The 19,931-nt window shown below is 42.0% G+C and overlaps 1 protein-coding gene across 3 annotated transcripts in view; it reads left to right on the top strand.

Annotated features, from left to right (window-relative positions):
- Positions 1-18,303, top strand: part of LOC124155386 (exportin-7) — a 75,512-nt gene extending 57,209 nt beyond the window's left edge. For all 3 annotated transcript variants that reach the window (XM_046529158.1, XM_046529161.1, XM_046529160.1), the window contains exons 19-22: positions 12,055-12,132; positions 13,370-13,566; positions 15,764-15,891; positions 17,162-18,303. In XM_046529158.1, the coding sequence (XP_046385114.1) occupies positions 12,055-12,132; positions 13,370-13,566; positions 15,764-15,891; positions 17,162-17,258 (500 nt within the window). In that variant the 3' untranslated portion in view covers positions 17,259-18,303. The remainder of the gene's footprint in view (positions 1-12,054; positions 12,133-13,369; positions 13,567-15,763; positions 15,892-17,161) is intronic.
- The last annotated feature ends 1,628 nt before the right edge of the window (positions 18,304-19,931 follow it).

A 19,931-nucleotide genomic window follows, 5' to 3' on the forward strand; every position in this document is an offset into this window, starting at 1 on the left:
GAGTGTGTATGTGCAGCTAATTGGAGTCTGCTGGTTATGACAAGTGAGTTTCTCTGTGAAAACGTGCTTTGAGTATCATAGCTAGATATTAGAGAATGTACACGTACAGTAAAACCTCTAATAATAATAATAATAATTTATTTCACCGATTGGCAAGAGTACAATTGCATGGCAAACAGTCAACAGGAAATTGCATCTCAAAACAGTCCCCTCAATTCAGCCGTCACCCCTCTCAACAATCATTTTTTCCAGAACGGAATGATTGAATCAAAATCTGAAATATCCTTCTTCCAAAAATTGATTAAGAACACGATGAAAATATGATGGATTCCAAGTTGTGCAGAAAGTATCGTAATTAAAAGGAAATGTTACCTATTAAAGCCTGTTTATTAACCAATTCTTTTCAGCATGTAAATGTAGTTGTGATCCAAGCATAATCATTTTTTCATTGATAAAATAGGACTAAGCGCTATTTCATCTGTCAATGCTCATTAGTATTTGGTGATTTTCCCGAAGTCCCCTATTGGTGACAGCCAAATGGCCATTTGCCTGGATCCAGCGGAGGCCATTTTTTAGAAAGGTTTTACTGTATCTTGTACTTTCCCAGCGTATAATGTCAGTGAGCTCTTGTGAGGTTTTCCACCAATTGATGAGCTCCATTTCTGCCAATACGTTTTGATTTCCAACTCTTCCGTTGAAACGCAATGGGAGTTTGGAAACGCTGCAAGAGTTCACGAAAAGTAGCTGGTGTCTCTTTATCTTTGAGCCCTGCTGGTCTTGTGTGGTGGAACATGGCATAGAAGAGTGGTACTTGTTTTGTGGCTTGGGTGCTTTCTATTTAACATCCTCCTTAAATTCTAGTGCGTGGTTGGAAGGAATCCTGGGAAAGACGATGGGAATGACTGGGTGATTGTGATTTTGTTTTGTCAGCTCTGGAAGGATCACAAAAGGAGTCCTGAATTGTGTGATTCAATGCATGTGTGGTTGGTTTAGATAGGTTATGGTAGAGCTTACCACGGGCTAAGCCACAGGCATTTGTATTTCACATATTCAGATTGTTGGGGAGCCAAGTCCTTTTCCTCATATGTCACTTTAAACTTAGAGGATTTTCCAAAGGCTTCACCGGGTATTTGAACCCAGGACCCAGAGATTAGTGTTCACGAGGTTAATGTCATTCTCAATCTGTTTAGGAGATGGGATAAATATATATTACTTCAAGAGGTTGGCTCTCCGGATGCATGACGAGTAATGCTTTATAAAGAGTGTGTTAAGGCTATTTGATTAGGCTTAGCAGCGTTGGGATGTTTCCCCAAGGAACAAATTTGTGTTTTATCGAAATAGCGCTATACGAAATTGCACTAAGGGAGGCATGGGTGTATACCGGACCAAGTGGTATGGACTGCTGAGCATATGATGCCACAAAGCAGTCCCAACTGCGAGCACAGTGCCACAGCCGGAGAGCAAAGCCCGAACTTTGACCACATAGAGGCAGTCGCCCTTTACTGATTTAAATGTATGGGGACGAGCCACGGTGATATCTTTGTCACAAGCTTATTGATACAGTGGGACCCCGATCTATCGTTCCCGCATTCATCGTTGTCCCGCATTCATCGTTCGCCGTTCCTGGTCTCAAATAAAGTTCCATGAAGGCAATGTAATTTTTTCCCCCATCCATCGTTCCCTGATGTATCGTTTTCCCTCATTGATCGTTTGAAGATCGCGGTCCCGACGTATAATTTTCCCGCATCCATCGTTTGACGAAAATGCGACGAAGTGTTTACAATGTGTTATATGTGGCTAATGACAACAGACACATGATTTGAATCTTCCCACGAGATTTAACTATCATAGGGAGAGGCTGAGTGCCGTGGGATAGTAACATTAGCGCAATTCCTAAGATCTGCTATCCCCCTCCATTCAACACTCGCCTCCCACCCTCTGACGCTTTCCTCTTCTCCAAAATAAAAAAAGGTCTTAGTTCGCGCAGGGATCGTATTATGAAGACCTTAGCTTCGAAAAAAATATCAAGTTACACGAGAACAATGGAGACATGTTTCATGCCCCCCCCCCCCCCCCCCTTTCCCCACCCACCGACCTTTTTCAGCCTCCTTCAGAGTTCCCCGTTTCTGTCGGTCAACTGCGATGTGTGTCGATAAAGTACTAATATTCCTGTAATCAGCTAAAATCTTATTTATATCATAATTATGCACCAAATATCCTGCGTTTCCTGGGACATAGGCAACCTAGCCAAACATTCCCGCATTCATCGTTTTTTTCGTCCATCCCCCTGAAAAAGAATAGATCGAGGCTCACTGTATATGAAGCCTCGGTGGTCTTCTCGGCCTCGGCTCTTTGTGCTAGGAAAGAAAGAAGATGGGTCTTGGGATTAATATTAGTTTTAAAAAGGAAATGAAACTATTATCATGACTAGTTGAATTTATTTTACAATGCTGGGTGGTTTGAAAAGTTCTAAAAGAAATTCACAAGTATAAAGTCTTATTTTACGGAAACAAAAGAATTGTGATGGTTACAAACATACGGTTAAAATTCTTGGAATCTTGCAATCAAAGTCATTTGTTTGCAATCTGGACTTGACAGATGTAGGCTTGTTTTCAATTGACAATGTAATACACCTTATGTAACCTTTGAAAATGATTGACTAAAAAATAATCACTGTGATTATGATCCTTAAGTTGTCTAATACGTCACCCTTCCTACTGGCATTCGAACATGAGACCCCTATTCAGCAGACTGGTTTTTGGGGTTACTACCGCGTAGATTCATCTCTGCAGACGACAGTTTCGCCGGCATTGCAGCAGGCTTCTTCAGGTCAATCAAGTGGAGATCCGTGGTATCGCCCGTCTCTTATACAACCTGTCGGAGGCCAGTGTCTCCTCATTGGCTGGTTCAGGAGGTGTGGGTGGCTTCTCATTGGTCTGCATCTCCCGCATCTGTCCATTCTGGCTCCTGGTTTACTCTTGAGGACTCTTCTCCATGTGTTAGGGATGTGCTGGTATCCGTCCTCCCCATTGAGGTTGCTCGGTGTCTTCATAATCTCTATAGCTTCCCTAACGATCCGAGGGAAGCATCTCTTTTCATTGGCAATGACTTTTGCATTGTCATAGTCGGGGTTGTGGTTCGGCCCACTCCATGTGTGCTCTGCTATGGCCGAGAGGCGCAGTTGGTGGTTCCTCGTGGCTCTTTTGTGTTCTTGGAGCCACACCTTGAGGGGTCTGCAAGTTTGTCCGATATATGCTCTGCCACAGGTGCAATTGACTCAGTAAACCCCACTATGGTTTTCTGTGGGGACTTCATCCTTGGCTTTACTTGGGAATCTGGAGGTTTTTGCAGGACAGGTGAACCTTGTCACTATTCCATGCTTTGAGAGCACACGGGCTTATCTTTTCACTCGTCGTTCCAATGTACAGTACGAACTGTTACTTCCTTCGCTTCCCTCGGATCATTAGGGAAGAGATACTTTCCTCGGATCGTTAGGGAAGCTATAGAGATTATGAAGACACCGAGCAACCTCAATGGGGAGGACGGATACCAGCACATCCCTAACACATGGAGAAGAGTCCTCAAGAGTAAACCAGGAGCCAGAATGGACAGAGGGGGGAGATGCAGACCAATGAGAAGCCACCCACACCTCCTGAACCAGCCAATGAGGAGACACCAGCCTCCGACAGGGTGTATAAGAGACGGGCGATACCACGGTTCTCCTCTTCACTGACCTGAAGATGCCTGCTGCAATGCCGGCGAAACTGTCGTCTACGCGGTGGTAACCCCGAAAACCAGTCTGCTGAATCCTCACCACACCGCAAAAGCCTACACAAGGATGAGACCCCATTACTATTATCCCGTAGATTTTTGGCAAAAAATGGGGGGACATTTATATGGTAGTAAATGTGTATATTTTGCTGTTGTAGATCCTTCTCTGGAGATTTATGTGTAATGCTAGAGTTATCTCTGTTTACAACTTAAAGCTTTTACATTGACTGCTGCAGCAATTGTCGGCCACTTTTCACTTGGTCTCCCATTGTGTGGTCAGAGGGGAGATGTTCACTATTGCTGCTTGAACATTCCATGTTCCATTTGCTACTGTGGGTGCTTACCCTGCCAATCGATATCGGAATTTGTTGTGGGTGTGTTGGATTATGTGAGGTTGGTTATGTAATGGTTGAGTTGGGGAATATGTATCTATTTCCAAAGTCATTGCTTGAAGGATCTCATTGTTGAGGACTTTTCCCGAGAGTAGGTAAAAGCTGTAGATATGGTGTGAAATTGGTTGCTATCCTTCTACCACCCATCCTTACCAATGTGTCAGATGAATGAATGTCTGGCAAAATGGAAGTACAGTGGAAGCCCCTTATAACGACAGCTGTTGGGAACAGAGAAATCTGTCGCTATAGTGAGTTGTCGTTGTTACCGAATGCAATTACATCGTCACAAAAAAATCACTCATCAGGCGTCACCACGGCTGTTTCTGCCGAGAGGCGAAAATTGCAGCATGATAGCCGTTTTAAATCATTATTTTGAACATTTAATTCACTAATGATCATATTCACTTGCAATCTATGATCAAATCATATGTAATTATGCAGGAGGCTATATGCCGAGGCATTAAGAAGTCGATTTTAAAAGTCCCAGCTTCAGACTCACTCGTACTGAACTGTGCATTATGAGCTGTTATTATCCTTATTTCTTGGATGCTCCAAGTATGCATGTCATAACTACCAGTTATGGCTATGCATCAGACTATTAAATGCTAAAACTTCGGAATCTGTTCAAAAATTCATACCTTCTATCTTTCCGAGTAGTAATGAAAATGATAGGTGGCTGCTGCAATTATGTGACGAAAGGAGCGTGATATAATTTTAGGGTTCCACATGAGCATTGCAATTCTATCTTTTTCAGGTTAACGGCAGAATGAAGGTGGAAGTAACCTTGTTATGCTTCAAGTCTGCCTGTATGAATGGTTTACTATCGTGTTTCAAAACAGCCGACTCAAATGCTATCGGAATCATGAAACCGAACAGCATTACGGCATCTAAAAGCATATTAGTCATATCAATTATCTTCAGTGGAAAGGGTGAAAAACTGTTTCAAATAAATAGAAGGACAAATGATAAATGAAGTCCACTCATTGTCTGTCTGTTAGCAATATTTATGTTTCGTAGAGATTCACGCAATCAGACGCAATATCAGCGGACGTAGAGACCTCTAGCGGCAGTAGCGCACACTTTTTGATAGGAATGCTGACTGGAACTAAAGAACGCTCGTAGTGTTAGGCGGCAATAACACAATTTTAACGTTTCTTAGTTCTATTGGTGGATGGGCTGGGCAATTTTCAATGAATAATAGTACTTTTTTATTCCTTCCACCAATCCTGGCATCAAACGCTCGTAACCACTGCGTGAAGATAGCAGCCGTCATCCAAGCATTTTTATTTGCTTCGTAAATGCAAGGGAGAGTTTTAACTCCCTTAAAACATCGGAGATGGGCGGATTTCCCCACCACGAACGGTTTAACTTATCTGAACCATCCATATTGGCGCATAAAAGAACAGTTACGCGGTCTTTACTTTTCTTCCCTCCTTTGCAGGGGTCCGTTCGAGTGGCGAGAGTTTTGTCTGGGAGAAGGTTAAAATATATGCCCGTCTCATCCGCGTTGTAAATATCGCAGGGGCTGTAATTGTCCAAATAGTCTTTAAGGACCGGAGCCCAGCCTTCCACAGCATTAACGTCAACACTTGATGATTCACCGAATAGTTTGTGAAGGGATATCCCCTTCCTATTTTTAAATTGTGCAAACCATCCATCCGAGCACTTAAAATTGTCTTCACCAAGCCTCTCACACAAATACTCAGCTTTAGCCTTCATCATTGGGCCGGTGATAGGAATCCTTGCGGCTCTTTGCTGGCAAAACCACGATAAAAGAGCAGTTTCTAGCTGCGGATGCTCTCCGGGCCGCAGGTGTTTTTGAGTGCTTGGACGCCCTTCTTTAAGCACTGCCGAACGAATTTGTTCTTTTTTCTTTAAAATAGTGAACAATGTCGATGTATTAATTCCAAATCGCCTCGCTATTTCACTCTTTGAACACTCTCCACTTTCACAATCTGCAATAATTCTCATTTTGGTTTTTAAATCCAAGGACTTGCGTTTACCAGCCATGGTGCTAGCAGACGGGCGGAATAATTTTTAACCTCACTGCGGAGGCGCGGGAGGGAGATGACAAAAGAGCAATGAAATGTGTACTCGAGAAATTTATTAGAAAGAAGAATAGGAGAATACGGAACATGTCGACGTTGGCGGAAAAAATGCCGTTTTAAAAGCATTGAATTCCAGAGATGTGGCACGTGGTCAAAAAGTCAACCTGTCGTAATTACGAATGGCGCAAGAGAGGAATCGAGCCATTATCGCTAATACGAATTTATTTTACATTTAAATCATAGGGTTTAAAATGGTTCCTTGGGTAGCTGTCGCTAATTCGAGCTTGTCGCTATATCCCGTACTCGTTATAAGGGGCTTCCACTGTACTGCAATAAGTAAGTCAACCTTGTAAAAATATAGGAGAATGAAAAATTTTAGGCATTGCGTTGACTTACGTCCATGCCTAAAAGACAAAATCTGTCAAGAACAAGAGGGTGCCCCAAACAAGTGGGAAGGTGTATCAGATACATACATGGGCAAGATGGCTGGGATTCATGACGATGCACCCTAAGGAGCTGCCATCAACAATACGCTCTGTTTGTCCACCACTGTCCACTAATTTTTTTCAGAAGGTTTGACCATCTTTTGGGTTCCCACCGCAGTAATGGATGTTGTGATGACACTGTTTCACTTGGTCTCCTCTGAGCTTCTTCAGGTCAAAGTGCCTCGCCGTCTTCTTTACTTCCTTCCTCTGAGAGGTGGCATTGGCCCAAATTACAGTGTAACCTCCTGACAGGCAGTGCACATCTTCTGAGTTTAATTTGTTTATTCTGATGATGTGTGTTGGCTACTAAGGGAAGTCATTTTTTTCTATTCCAACTAAATGGGCATCATTGATTTTAATCGTGTGTTTTGGTTCCAACAATGCATGTTCCGCAGTGGTGGACAAGCAGGGCATATTGTTGATGGTGGCTCCTTAAGGCGCATCGTCATGACTCCTGGCCATCTTGCCCATGTATGTATCCGGTACACCTTCCCTCTTGTCATTTAAACCTTTTTTACTTAGCAAATAGAATTATAGAGACAATCTTAAGTTTTTTTTACATAGCTTTCCTGCTAATTTACGTCTTCAGTGAAATTACTGTCATTCACTTCTTGTGGTTGTTCATTAAAATTTACCATTAATTCATGTAATTAGAGTTCATCCTTGGAACCGAGTATCGAGAATCGATGGGGGAGAACCAGACCACTACCGAGAACCGAAAATATTTAAGAACTGACTCATCCTTACCGCAGATCTATGACCAGTGGCCATGCTGGCATCTTTTTCTATGTCTCTGCTCCATAGTTACCTCATCCTTGATTTTTGCTAACTCTAATTGTTGGGTTTGGATGCATAATTTCTGTTTTTACAAAATATTTGGGGATTTTGTCTTCAACAATGACTTCTCCGAAATTCGGAACAGTTTGTCGATTGTTTAATCTCCACTTCTTTAATTTCATACCACTAAAAAATGCAATTTTAACCAACCACTGCTACAAAAGAGGCATTACTTAAGGCCAATAAAACACTTGAAAAAATCGGAAACCACGCATAACTGCTGGTATTCACTTGGGAAGACAGCACACCATGTGGACATTTGGTTCTATGCATTCCACCCTATTCCGATGGATTTGAGTGGATGGGGGAAATGAGTCCTAAAGCAGTCACCACAAGTGGCTCTCTCAATTGTTAGTGGTCAGTATGAGTTTGGCCTTTATTTTCTGATGTGGGAAACGTTGTGTGAAAAAGGGGGAAGTGGTAGGCAAGAGGGTTCATTGCTTGCTTGCTGGTTGAGGAGGGCCGGTTTCAAATTTGATTTGAGTACTTGTGACCCAAGCACCGACTGAGGACCCACAAATGAGTTTTTTGGGTCTTAAAAAGTACCATGGCCATGAAAAAATGGAATAAAGGACTTAAGAGGGTTGTATTATTTATTCTTCTGACCTGCGTCTTTACATTAGTGAGATATGGTCTGGCACAATCTGACCTAGCCCTCTTGAGTTCGACCCTGCATGATAATGCCCCACGCCCAACCCAGGTAAATGTGAATCACAGGTGAAGTTGGCTGAGGCAAGGAGAATTGTTATGCAATTAATAGTGATGGGTCGGTTCGATTCTTCGATTCCTCGATTCTCGACCAAGAACCGGAATCGAAAACGAGTACTTGCCAAGGTGAAAAATCGATTCCGATTCCAGCAGTACTTCAAACAACAAAATATACGACCGCGTTTCCAACAGTCATTTGAATGTTCGCGCCACGTAATCGTAATGACAAAATACATTTCTTCTAGGGATGTGCGAGTACTCGAAAATTCAAGTCGATCGAGTAGTTGGTACTCGACTCGAGCGTTTCGAGTAGCAATACGAATGTCGAGTCGAGTAATTAAGGTTACAGAGCTTTTGAGGCTAGTAGGTCCAGCAATCTGCCGACAGGAAGCGCTATCATGAAACTCATGTAATAATGCAGTTTTTAAAGCCGATAAGTCATTCTAATGCCTTGACCTGGTAGTTTCAGCTTGCCGAATACACTATAGTTGTCGACGTGGGTGCCGAATATCTTTACGCCAGCCGCGGCGGCCGATCGTCTTCCTACCCGGCGCACACTGGTCCGAAATCGGAAAAAGCTGGAATAAAGTCCAAAATGACCTTTTTGGGTATAGAGGCTTGAAACGTAGCGTAAATAATCATAAATCATTACCAGATATAGATTTATATGCCATTTTACATAATTACGAACCTTTAGTGAGATACAACGGCCCAAACATGACCAATTTTTCAATGACACGCGAGATATCGTTTTTCCTCAAAAAATCTTTGAATTTATCCAAGTGGTTTTGCGTTGGTATGAGTTTTATGGAATAAAAAACGCAATATTCCTTTGATCTGGTGCTTTGCCTATACTTTCAATGACTTTTGAAGATTTTGGCTCTCATCTGTCTGGTTTTACGACGCAAAATGGCTGACCCGTTTTTCGCATGAAATTTGACATAAAGTAGACATTATCTTTCGTTTACGAAAAATATAACTCGGAAAATTTGAACCACAATATAAAGTAGAGACTTCTAAAGAGTACTAATTAGAAATCTTGGAAAAAAGTCTGCGACGAAGGAAACAAGAGCGATTTTTCAATCTCGCGTCAAAGCTCAGCTACACGCCGCGGAACTCTTAAGGCTCGGTAACAGGCCGATTTCTCAAGTTTTTTAAAACATTAGTCTTGAAAATCGTAATTTAAAGCATGGATAATCGTCTTCATTGACTTAAAACACTAAACTGAGGATGTTAAAAAGGATTATGTATAGATTGACTTGAACAATTAGCGCATTACTCAAGTGAAAATACTAAAGGTTGGATATTTTTCTATCCCACGCATAAGAAATATGCCCTGGGTATTGAAGTAAAGTGAAGAGATTATTTCAGCATGCTTAAGAGAGAGAAAAATGAACTGTTTCCGTGAAAGGCAACAACCGATACCCTTTTTCCCTTTCCACCTTCGCCGAGGTGAGTCGCGCGGTAGGGGGAGTTTTCACACCACAAGGCTCTTTTAGCCTTTTTTATTACTGCGTCCGTCCGATGTGATATTAATTTGTAGCGTTTAGTTTTTTTTGTTGAACTTAAAAAAAGCAAGAGATTTTAAAGTTGATTAAATGACGTGAGAAGTATAGAATTTTTTTAGATCTACAAAACTAAAGTTTAGTTCTTTAGTTCGTTCGCTTCGTCCACTTGAATTCCATGAAGATTCAAGATCCAAAAAAATCGTTGATATAATTTTTAATAAAAATTCCAAAGTCTCCATAATCTTACAATTTTGGCAGGAAAGTAATTGCCCAATCACACAAGTGTGTAGCAAAAGGCAATTTTCTGCAGGCAGTAATACTGAAACGTGGAGATGTCAAAACCTGCTGGCTGAGTATGTAGAATAATTGGTTTTTCTGCTTGAGAATTTGAAAGGGCCAAATATTACATGATTCATATATGTAGTATGTAATCTTTATTACAGCTATGAAAATTTCTGTACTCAGGGCTCTCCCTTGTAGTTTGGATACATATATATATGGTCGACATATTAAGAGTGCCAATATTCTAAAGTAATACCTACCATGTAACACCACTTTTCAGGTATTTTCTGTTTTGAAATTTAGCTATTATATTTTAATTACATAGTGATGATATGGAAGATGCTTTTGTCAACTGACTCTTTTATAGAGTGATATTTTTTAAAGTGGTTTTCTTGTTGCCTGGAATTAAGTGATATTTTTCTTGGAGCCAATGGCATCAGAATCGATGGAATCGGTATCGGTAGAATCGGAATCGAAATGTCAGAATCGGAATCGGGATCGGAATCGATAAAATTTTGGAATCAACCCATCACTAGCAATTAATAAGAGTGAAGTGCTGTAAAGGGTAAATGAAGGCTTTTGTGTGGGAGTGGTGGGGAATTTAGTGGCAACGCTGGTCTCGTCTCCGTCCACGGCATTATATGTTGGCACGAGGTGACTTAAGAGTGGTGACGATGCAGAAGAGAGGTTGCTTATTCTGCTCATTGCTATGTTCAAAAGCTTCTTGTATACTAGTGTTTGCATATTTACGTGGCTGCTTTTTACTTGCTGCATCTTTTTACTTATACTTAGTTTTCATGTTATGTGTCCTGGTTTTTGTGGAGTGACCAAGGGTCGGTCACTCCAATGAAAACCCGTCCCTGCATGTTTGAAAGGCATACCACCTCTCGTTAAATGAAATAAAATCACTATGTTTTATTCCACACTTTATTTTAAATCGTACGACCCGGGTTTCAACATCCAGTGTTATCATCAGGTACAATTAGATGGGTGGCACGCTCTTAAGTAGGTAAACGTGGGTGGAAGGGGGGGATAAAAAAGGGGCGGGTGGGAAGGAACATTGATCGCGGGTAAAGCTGTTTTTTGAAGAAAGGAGTGGGGAAGGCTTTGGGCTGGCTTGCTTGGGATAAACGACAAGGAAAGAGGGGATAAAGGGAGGAGGGGTTCTCAAAAGGTTTAAAAGACATGAGGGAATCAAGGTTGAGGGTCGTAGGGGGGTGGTAGTGTGACGTTAAGTAAAGGTGACTGGGAGGGGAACATATGGTCATTACAAAGTTTAGTGGCCATATGGCCACTAAACTTTGTAATGACCATATTAGTGATTAGATTAGTGGCCCCCCCCCTTTTTTGATAACCCCCCTTCCACCCACGTTTACCTATTTAAGAGCGTGCCACCCATCTAATTGTACCTGATGATAACACTGGATGTTGAAACCCGGGTCGTACGATTTAAAATGAAGTGTAGAATAAAACATAGTGATTTTATTTCATTTAACATGAAGCAATTCCACAAAGTAACGCCTGAGACCGTGTCTTATATACCACCTCTCCACTGATGAGAAATGCTAGGTTTGGCAACACTGATAGAACACAGACAAAGTTGAGACTATTGAGGTCTGAGAGGGACTGAATGTCGGAGGCCATCGGCCACACTTGTTTCTCATCTGTTTCACATGGCTTTAATGCATGAATTTTTTACATTAACAGGAGCTGTGAGCCAACCATCATCATTTGGCATGATACAGGTGACATTTTCATTGAATTGGTAATTATTTTTACAAATGGTCGTAGAAATATTGCTGTGGAAAGGTATTCGATAATCTCAACATTGTGGTAAAATATCTCCCAATTAACTGTGAAATATGTTATCACCAGGTATGTATCATGTTATGTCTATCTCTCCCTGGAGAATGTTTAGCATAACCTATAAAGCGTGTTGATGCTCATTTGAATTGTTTTGTGTGTTTCAGCATCATTCATGATGTTTTGATTTCATTATTTTATTTGCATCTATTTTTTCCAGATACAATGGTGTGTACTGGTTGCTGTGCAACATTGGACCATATTGTTACCTACCTTTTTAGGCAGCTCACTCAAAAAGGTTAGAAAATAATGATTTTATCTATTTGTGATTTTTAGAAGTAGCAATCTTGATACATTCATCTGACGTTCGTGCATTTCAAATGTGTTTACTAGTGCTTCTCCAAACATCACATGTATCTTTTGTAACAATTCGTCTATATTATGGCTTTTTTACATATTTTGTGACATTAGCACAATTAATTTCCCTTGAAAGGGGTGTGCTTTGACATTTCTGGTGTCCAGAAAGGGACTCCAATTCAAATCCTGGGGAGCCAGCCTCCACACCCTTACTGTACAAATTTCACTCTCCTTTAGTTTACTCTGGGGTGAGCTCTAACTATCTGTCACAATCAACCTCCTGGTTAAGTAACTGAGTTAGTGAATTAATCAAACATGTTATCCATTTCTCATAGCCTCTCTCACTCAGTGATTTAAAGGTTGGATTGGATTGGTGAGAGTAGAGTTCATCCTAGACTAAGCATTAGACCTTTGAATTTCAGGTGGGGGGGCCACTTCCTTTCCCTGTTGTGCCAACTCCCACTTACAGAATTTTTGTGTGGGCTGTCCCTAGGCTTCAATCAGTGTTTGCCTGCAGTCTGCTGTCAAGTGCTCTGCCTCGCTCCCTTTCTCAATAACAAGAGTTATTAAACATTGAACACTTCTTTGTGCATTTAGAGGGGGGAAGTAATGTACAGTAGTGATAGTGACATTTTATTTCTCCATTGATTCTTTTACAGCAGCAGGGATACAAACACAGGGTGGAGTGACCCCTGAGTCTTTGCCTCTATCACCTTCATAAAATAATTGCAATGCTGTTCAGAATATTGAATATCAAAATGTCTTCTTGATGAAATTTTGTTGCTTAAGAAATATAAAATAATGGTGCATATTTTGGGAAAAAAATGAATAGTAATTTACGAAATTTAAAGAAAGAATATGGTTAACAAAAAAACCTCTGTGAAGTATCCCCTTTTAATAATTTTGCTTGTAAATAGCCTTTAGAGTTTCACCTGCTTTTATAAGGTATAGATGGCCAAACTCTCCATGATTTTTTTTGGAAAACAGTTATGAAATTTTGTCTGCAGTTAAGAAAGCTTTTCAATAACATTTGGTCTTGGGCAATATGTATGAAAGTATTTGTTTGATCGTGTGAATGGGGCTTATCCAAGACTTTTGGGCCATAGCCAGATGATGAAGGTAGAATGACCTCAGCACTTTAAAGATGTATGTGTGATTTGTTGTTGTGCGTTGTGCAGGGAAGAAGAATCGGAGGGGGGGCAGGGGCGTGGCAGGGGGCGCAGGCGGAGACATGTTCCTGCACACGCTGGAGCTCAACCCGGACATCTTGCGCCAGATCCTGTCCACAGTGCTCAACGTGATAATGTACGAGGACTGTCGCAACCAGTGGTCAATGTCACGACCACTCCTAGGCCTCATCCTGCTCAACGAAGAGGTGAGCACTTCCCATTCACCCATTTTGCAGGTGGAACAGAAAGAAGTGAATGCGAAGCAGAATGACATGTTGAGGCTCATGAGAAGAAGAAGAAGAAATATCGATGGCTAGGTGCTAACAACGCGTATCTCACATTTGGCCGGTTTGAGACAGGCTTCTTAAACAAAGTGTAATAACATTAAAAAATAAAATACAAGCAAAGAACAACTCTCTATTTGCAAATGAATGCTTCTTTTTCAGTTTTACGAACTTTTGGTTTTTTATTTCAGTGTGCGAGTTAAAGAAATTAATCGTTTTTTTGCTCTCCTGAAAAGTTGCTATTTTTGAGATACATGTTGTTACAACTTAGACGTCGATGCGTGTATCTTCCCACCCACCCATCTGGATTTCCTCAGCCCCCCTCACCTCACCTACTCTTACATGAGTGGTGACAAAGTGGTGCCTTGCCAGGGAATGATGGGTAATAGGGGACATGGAGTCACATTTTATTTATTTTTGGCAGCAGTGACAGTGCAGTGCTCTTTACTCTTATCCCCAGAGTAATTGTTGAGCGTGCTATCGCCATTTGACCCAGAGGTCCCTCATACAGGCCAGCTGGTGATATGCAACGAGTAGGTAATTGTCTTTTGTACCCAGTACCTCATGACACCCTTTCTTTCCCTCTACTCTCATCAGTAGACTTCTCTCAAACATCCCACCCCACAGTTTTTTTATGTTTTTGTTTATTTACATCAACTCATAAACAGCACATTTACGGCCTTTACAATGGGGAATTAATAATTAACAACGAAGGACATTCACACACACCCATGCCCTGGATAAGGGTAACAGTTAGCCAAGTGGGACTCGAACCCGTGACCTTCGGTTTGGCAGTCAAGGACTTTACCCCGAGCCGACACCGAGGCCAGCTGGAGCTGGAGAGGGACTAAGCCTGGAGCTTAGTCCCTCTGGAGCTTTAAATCCCTTTCGACATATGATGAACGTGCCCAATGCAACAACACTCACCCTCCATCGTCATCATCAACAGTATCATCTTGAGATCAGTTTGATGCAGTCTCCACTTCTATTCCATATTGACTGACTTGGAACTGAACTGAACTCCGTTGATATTAACGCTAGAACTCTGCTTGAAATTCCCATTTAAGAAGCAAAAAAAAAAGAGGTCATATCTAACGTTAGATTTTTAAGATAAGCAACGAACGTTTTTTTTTTTTTTTTGAAACTGCAAACAGGAGTGGGTTGAGGGGATGGGAAAGTGTGGGCATGAGTGGCCGAAGAAGGGCCTGGGCTCGTGCTGAGCTGCATCTCGAGGGGCACCCACGTCCATTGTGTCTGCACCTTCCTCCACCCCACTCCGCATCGCTTTCATTTGTTTGCATCGGACAATTGACTGTGGACACGTGTGCGTGCTGCTTTTGTTCTTTTGCAAAGAAAACCCTTGCGGGGAATGTGTGCGGCAACCGGCGTGAAAGGGTTGAATGAGAGAAATTATTTGTATGATTGTTATTTCAGTTGTAACTTTAATTTCCATAAAATTGAGTATTCATATGATAGGAGAAGTATCAACAGTTTTGATAAAACTAATTTATAAATGTTCCGTGTGTTAAATACATATATAAATTTCTCAGGCTAAAGTGTAGGTTGTGTGTTTCAGTCATGGTCCTTATATACTGGTTGCTAATCTCCGGCTCGGGAGTGTTGCCTGAGAATCCGCTTTCACCCCTCTTACACCTCCCCTCAAACACAACTCTGGGCACAGTGCGCTATATATGCTTTCGACAGCGCATTTTTTTCCACATTTCCCCTAGTGACAGCGCACTGTGCCCACATTTGTGTTTGAGGGGTGAAAGAGGATTCTTGGGCAACACTCCCGAGCCGGAATATGTTGGGCGATTAGCAACCAGTATGTGAGGACCATGGGACCCTTTCAGTATTGGCCTCAGCCTTATGTTGGCATTTCGAGTGCTCTTTTGTTTTCATTTACTCATTGAGGCAATTTTACCCAATCAGTCCTCCTTTTGCAGTTTTTTGTTATTTCCAATGATTTATCAAAAAAATAAATAAATTTTTCAGTTGTTGGATGAGGTTGCTAAAGCCTTAAAGCATGCATACAGATCTTGTTTGAGAATTGTTGGGAGTGTGGCGTTGTTTTGGGTGCTGATTGTCTTTCTCTCCTCTTGCCCCTCCCCCCCACCAGTATTTCAACCAACTCCGAGAGAGCATCATTCGGAGTCAGCCTCCCGACAAGCAAGCTGTGATGGCGCAGTGGTTTGAGAATCTGATGGATGGCATTGAGAGGAATCTGCTCAACAAGAACAGAGACAGGTGAGCACGGTTGGCTCGTGTGCTCATTCTTTCACTAATGAACATCCATCCGTCTCCTTCCTTTGTTGCGATGGCCAAAGGGAAGCAGTCAAGCACTGAGCAAGATTGATGAAAGACGTGTACACTGTAGATGATGGGGTATTTTAATGTCTGAAAATTAATATTGCCTTTTACACTTTCAAATTAATTTTTCGATGGCTGTTTTTCTCAGAATATTGTACCCTGTGTGAACTCTTCTCGGGATTTCCTCCGAGTTAATGTTTCCATAATGGCCAACGTTTAAAGCTCTGACTCGGGGCTCGTCCTCAGGGCATACTGGACATAATGGAAAAATCAACCTAGTGGGAATCCCGAGAAGAGTTTACCCACGTCATTTGCCAGGAAAGCATTGAATCAAATTTCAACAAAGCACCCTGTTTTTTCGAAATTGTGTGGGAGGAAACTGTAAAGCATGAAAGCAAGTGCCAATGGTTTACATTCAATCAAATTAGTTGAAATCAAACTTTTGGAATTTCATTGATGCGCATTTGGTCTTAAAAAAAAATATGCTGCTGTGCTTATGATGTCACTTTGACGTTGGCGGTTCATATTGGTTACAGAATATGTCTTGGACAGTGATAGCTCTGAGTTCTGTCCTAACTTCAAAATGTAACCTTTCTCAAAACTAGAACAAGTAATGATAATTGTAGGTTTTTTAATGTATACAAGTTTGCAATAGTACAGTGTTTTCTAAAAACATGAGAGACATTTATGATGAATGATATTTGATATCAGGGTTGTTATAGGCAAGGGAAATCTAGGTATTCAGAGAAAAGTTATCTGGGATATGCAGCAGTGAGAGATAAATCAGAGAATCTTGTGTCAGGGAAAATGTATGTCATTAACCCTGTAAATGTTGGTTGGCTGAGGGCCTTTGGGTTTGTGACTTTCACTGGACTGAATTTAAGTTGACAAGTTTCTGTTTTTCCATGTGTTCATTGTAGAAAGTACCTTTTGAAAGAATTTTTAGTGCATTTTCATGTCTTATTTCTTGAAAATTCTATGTAATTATTGTTTGTGAAACAGTCAAGAGAATGAAGTTTTTTTTTGTCAGGAATGAGACAGTGTTAGATCAGTCTTGGAATTGAATTACTGTAAGAGTTTAATTAATGGGTCATTGATAAACTACTTCTTAGTATGACTTTGGGCAAATCTTGGTAGTCAGGGCGAGGGTTTCACTTGCATTCCTGTGGCTTCCGTCCGTGTTGTAATTGCCTCTCTGCCTCTTTAGGTTCACCCAGAATCTGTCTCACTTCCGCCGGGACATAAACGATTCCCTCAAGGGACCCAACATGACGACGTCCTCAAACGATATGATGACGTCTTAGTGATGGACAATCGACAAACAATTCCTGCACACAGTGGTCTCACGTTCGTTTGAACCCTCCGCTCCCCACCACGGCTCTGAGCGAGCCGCCAGGAGCAAGGGGAGGGGGCAGGCGGGCAGCTTGCTCTCGTCAGCAGCATGTCAACAGAGCTGTCTCCTGCGTTTCACGAGTGGGGGGGAGGGGGGAGTTGGCACAGCCTCAGGGAGGGGTGGTCCGAGATGGCAGACATTTGGCATGCCATTGCCATGCACAAGGATAGTGATCGCCCCAGCGATTGCCATGGATGCGATCAAGACTTAAAAATGTGTACGACTTAACAAGTTCCAATAAGGGGGAAAGTGGGACGAGGGAGGGGAAATTGTGAGCTTGGGGAGGAGTGGGTGTGCGCACAGTGATTTGTAGTTGCGTGCGCTGCTGCTGCTGTTGGAGGGCTTTGCCGAAAGCAGGATCCCTCAGCGGAATAGTGTTTTAATGAAGTGCCCAAGTGAGAGAGAGAGGGACAGGATTTGATGAAATGTAAATGCTTGCTTGCGTATGTTTGTGTGTTTGCGTGGTGTGTGAGTGCACATGAGGGTGGGCACCCGGAAATGCATCCTTGCGTGCCTTGTTTTTAATTAGAGGAGGAGAGGTGAGGAGGGCATATTTGAGAAGCCAGTCTGCGCGCATCTTCCTCCCTAGCGTGAGTGTGTCTGAAAGCCCCTCGTTTGGGTGCCATAGTTAGCAGAGCAGCAAGCACCCTGTTGTGACTTTTGTCCATTTCCCTGCGCACGCATGGGCACTCGGTGGTTTCCTCTGCGAATCCCGTCTGCTCGTCTTAGAATGTCCACATTGGGGAGAGGCGATTCCAGTGAGACTGGGGGGCTTTTTGATGGCTTGCGCGTGCACCTGAAGCAGTGTGATGCGCATACCTGGACTCTGTGTGTATCTGCGCAAGAGAGAGCGTGTGTGTATAGCTGTTGATGTGGTGCCCAAAATTGTTATTTCTATATTTTGCTTGTTCCATAAAAAAGAAAGAATGTAAAAATAAAGACGTTTCCAGCATTGAGTGCATTTCTCTCATTTATTTTCTTCTTAATGACTGCTCTTGCGTTTTATGTTTTTTCTTATTTTTCTCGGAAGTTCCGCATATTGACTTATTTGCAGTTATTTATGGGAGTTAGAGAAAGAGTCACACAAAAGTAAATCTCATCTGACTTCAGCTTTTCCTGCATTAGATTAGGCTGAAGTTCTCTCAGGCATGCCACTGGGTGAGTTCGATTAGGCATGGCGGATGCTAGGATGATTGACTCTGCCATTGCCATGAGGACACTTAGTGCTGGGCCAAATTGGTGGTGGTTTGCATGCTACAACATGTGCATGGCCAGGAGTTCATAAACCGATGACTACTTGAGCTGCCACTCAACACCCTGAGGACAATTGCAGAATGAGCCATTGAAATGTCAGCCTTGCCTAACCTACTCACCTGGTGGTGTGCCTAAGAACTTCACTCGAATCTCGCCATTGTTCCCTCTAGCTTGTCTGCAAGTTGCTTGCTGAAGGCTACCGACTACACACCCATGATACAAATGTGCTCGCAACGCTCTCCAACAAATGTGTTTGCTTAAGAAGTGCTATTTTCAGGAGGAAGAATGTAAGCTGCTTCCAACTGCACGTCTGCTGTGGTATGGCAACAATTCATCTCAGCGGTGTGCTCTTGGCTTTTTAAATTCCTCTTGGTCTGTGTTAAGATTGGTGCACTCATGTGTGGCTGTTGTTTGGGGAGTTCACTTGTTGTCTTGTACGTGCGGAATGTTTCCCTTCGTCACCTTTTGAGGAATTATTCTCAGCAAAGAGGGAGGGGAGACAGCGAGGTCCATGGCTTGTTTTAGTGTGCCTCTCGTGGGAAGAATTCTTTTTTTCCAACGGGCGCTGAGAGACGGGACGGGAGTTCAACGAAAGGCAGAGGAGGACAAGGCCATGTGCATTTGGAGTGCTGCCACCAAATGAGAGGGAAGTTCATTAGTAACTTAACCCTTTCACTGTCTCCGGGCCGATATATATCGCCTCTCGCTGGTTGAGCGAAAACTACCAGGGGCCGATTTATCTGCCCGAATTATTTCACTTTTTTTTTGTGATTGTGGCCTTTTCAACGGCTGTAATTTATGTAAACCGCCATAATCTACATATGGTTATAAGATGTAAATATATCTTAAGAATTGGGAAAAAATCTAGACGTATTAAATAAAATTAAGTAGCTGAAAAATTTAAAAATCTGAAATGTCGCTAATTCAGAAAATAGCCTTGGCAGTCTTCGTGCATCCCACATCCTGAAATGGACTGCTGCAGTAAAAGGGTGAATATAAATATACTCAAACCAGTGTATGATTGATTGTACATTCAAACCAAAAGAATGTCATTATGATCAATGCAACTATCGTGAGTTTTTTGCAAGATATATTGAAAAGCTTTTTCTTCAAATTGAATTTTTTTCCATGAACACCATATACCGTAGTGGTACAGATTTAAATACCTATCGGTCATCTATTTACTTGCATACCGTGTATCTGCCTGTTTGGTCTCTAACTTTACCATAACTATCCTTTCATTATACTGTGGGAAGCTTTTCACACTCATTCCGGCGCTCTTTCTGAGCATTATTCCGACCCCAGCGTTACGGTTTAGAGATCCCGAGTG

The sequence above is a fragment of the Ischnura elegans genome, chromosome 3 (genome assembly GCF_921293095.1).
Source record: "Ischnura elegans chromosome 3, ioIscEleg1.1, whole genome shotgun sequence".
NCBI lineage: Eukaryota > Metazoa > Arthropoda > Insecta > Odonata > Coenagrionidae > Ischnura > Ischnura elegans.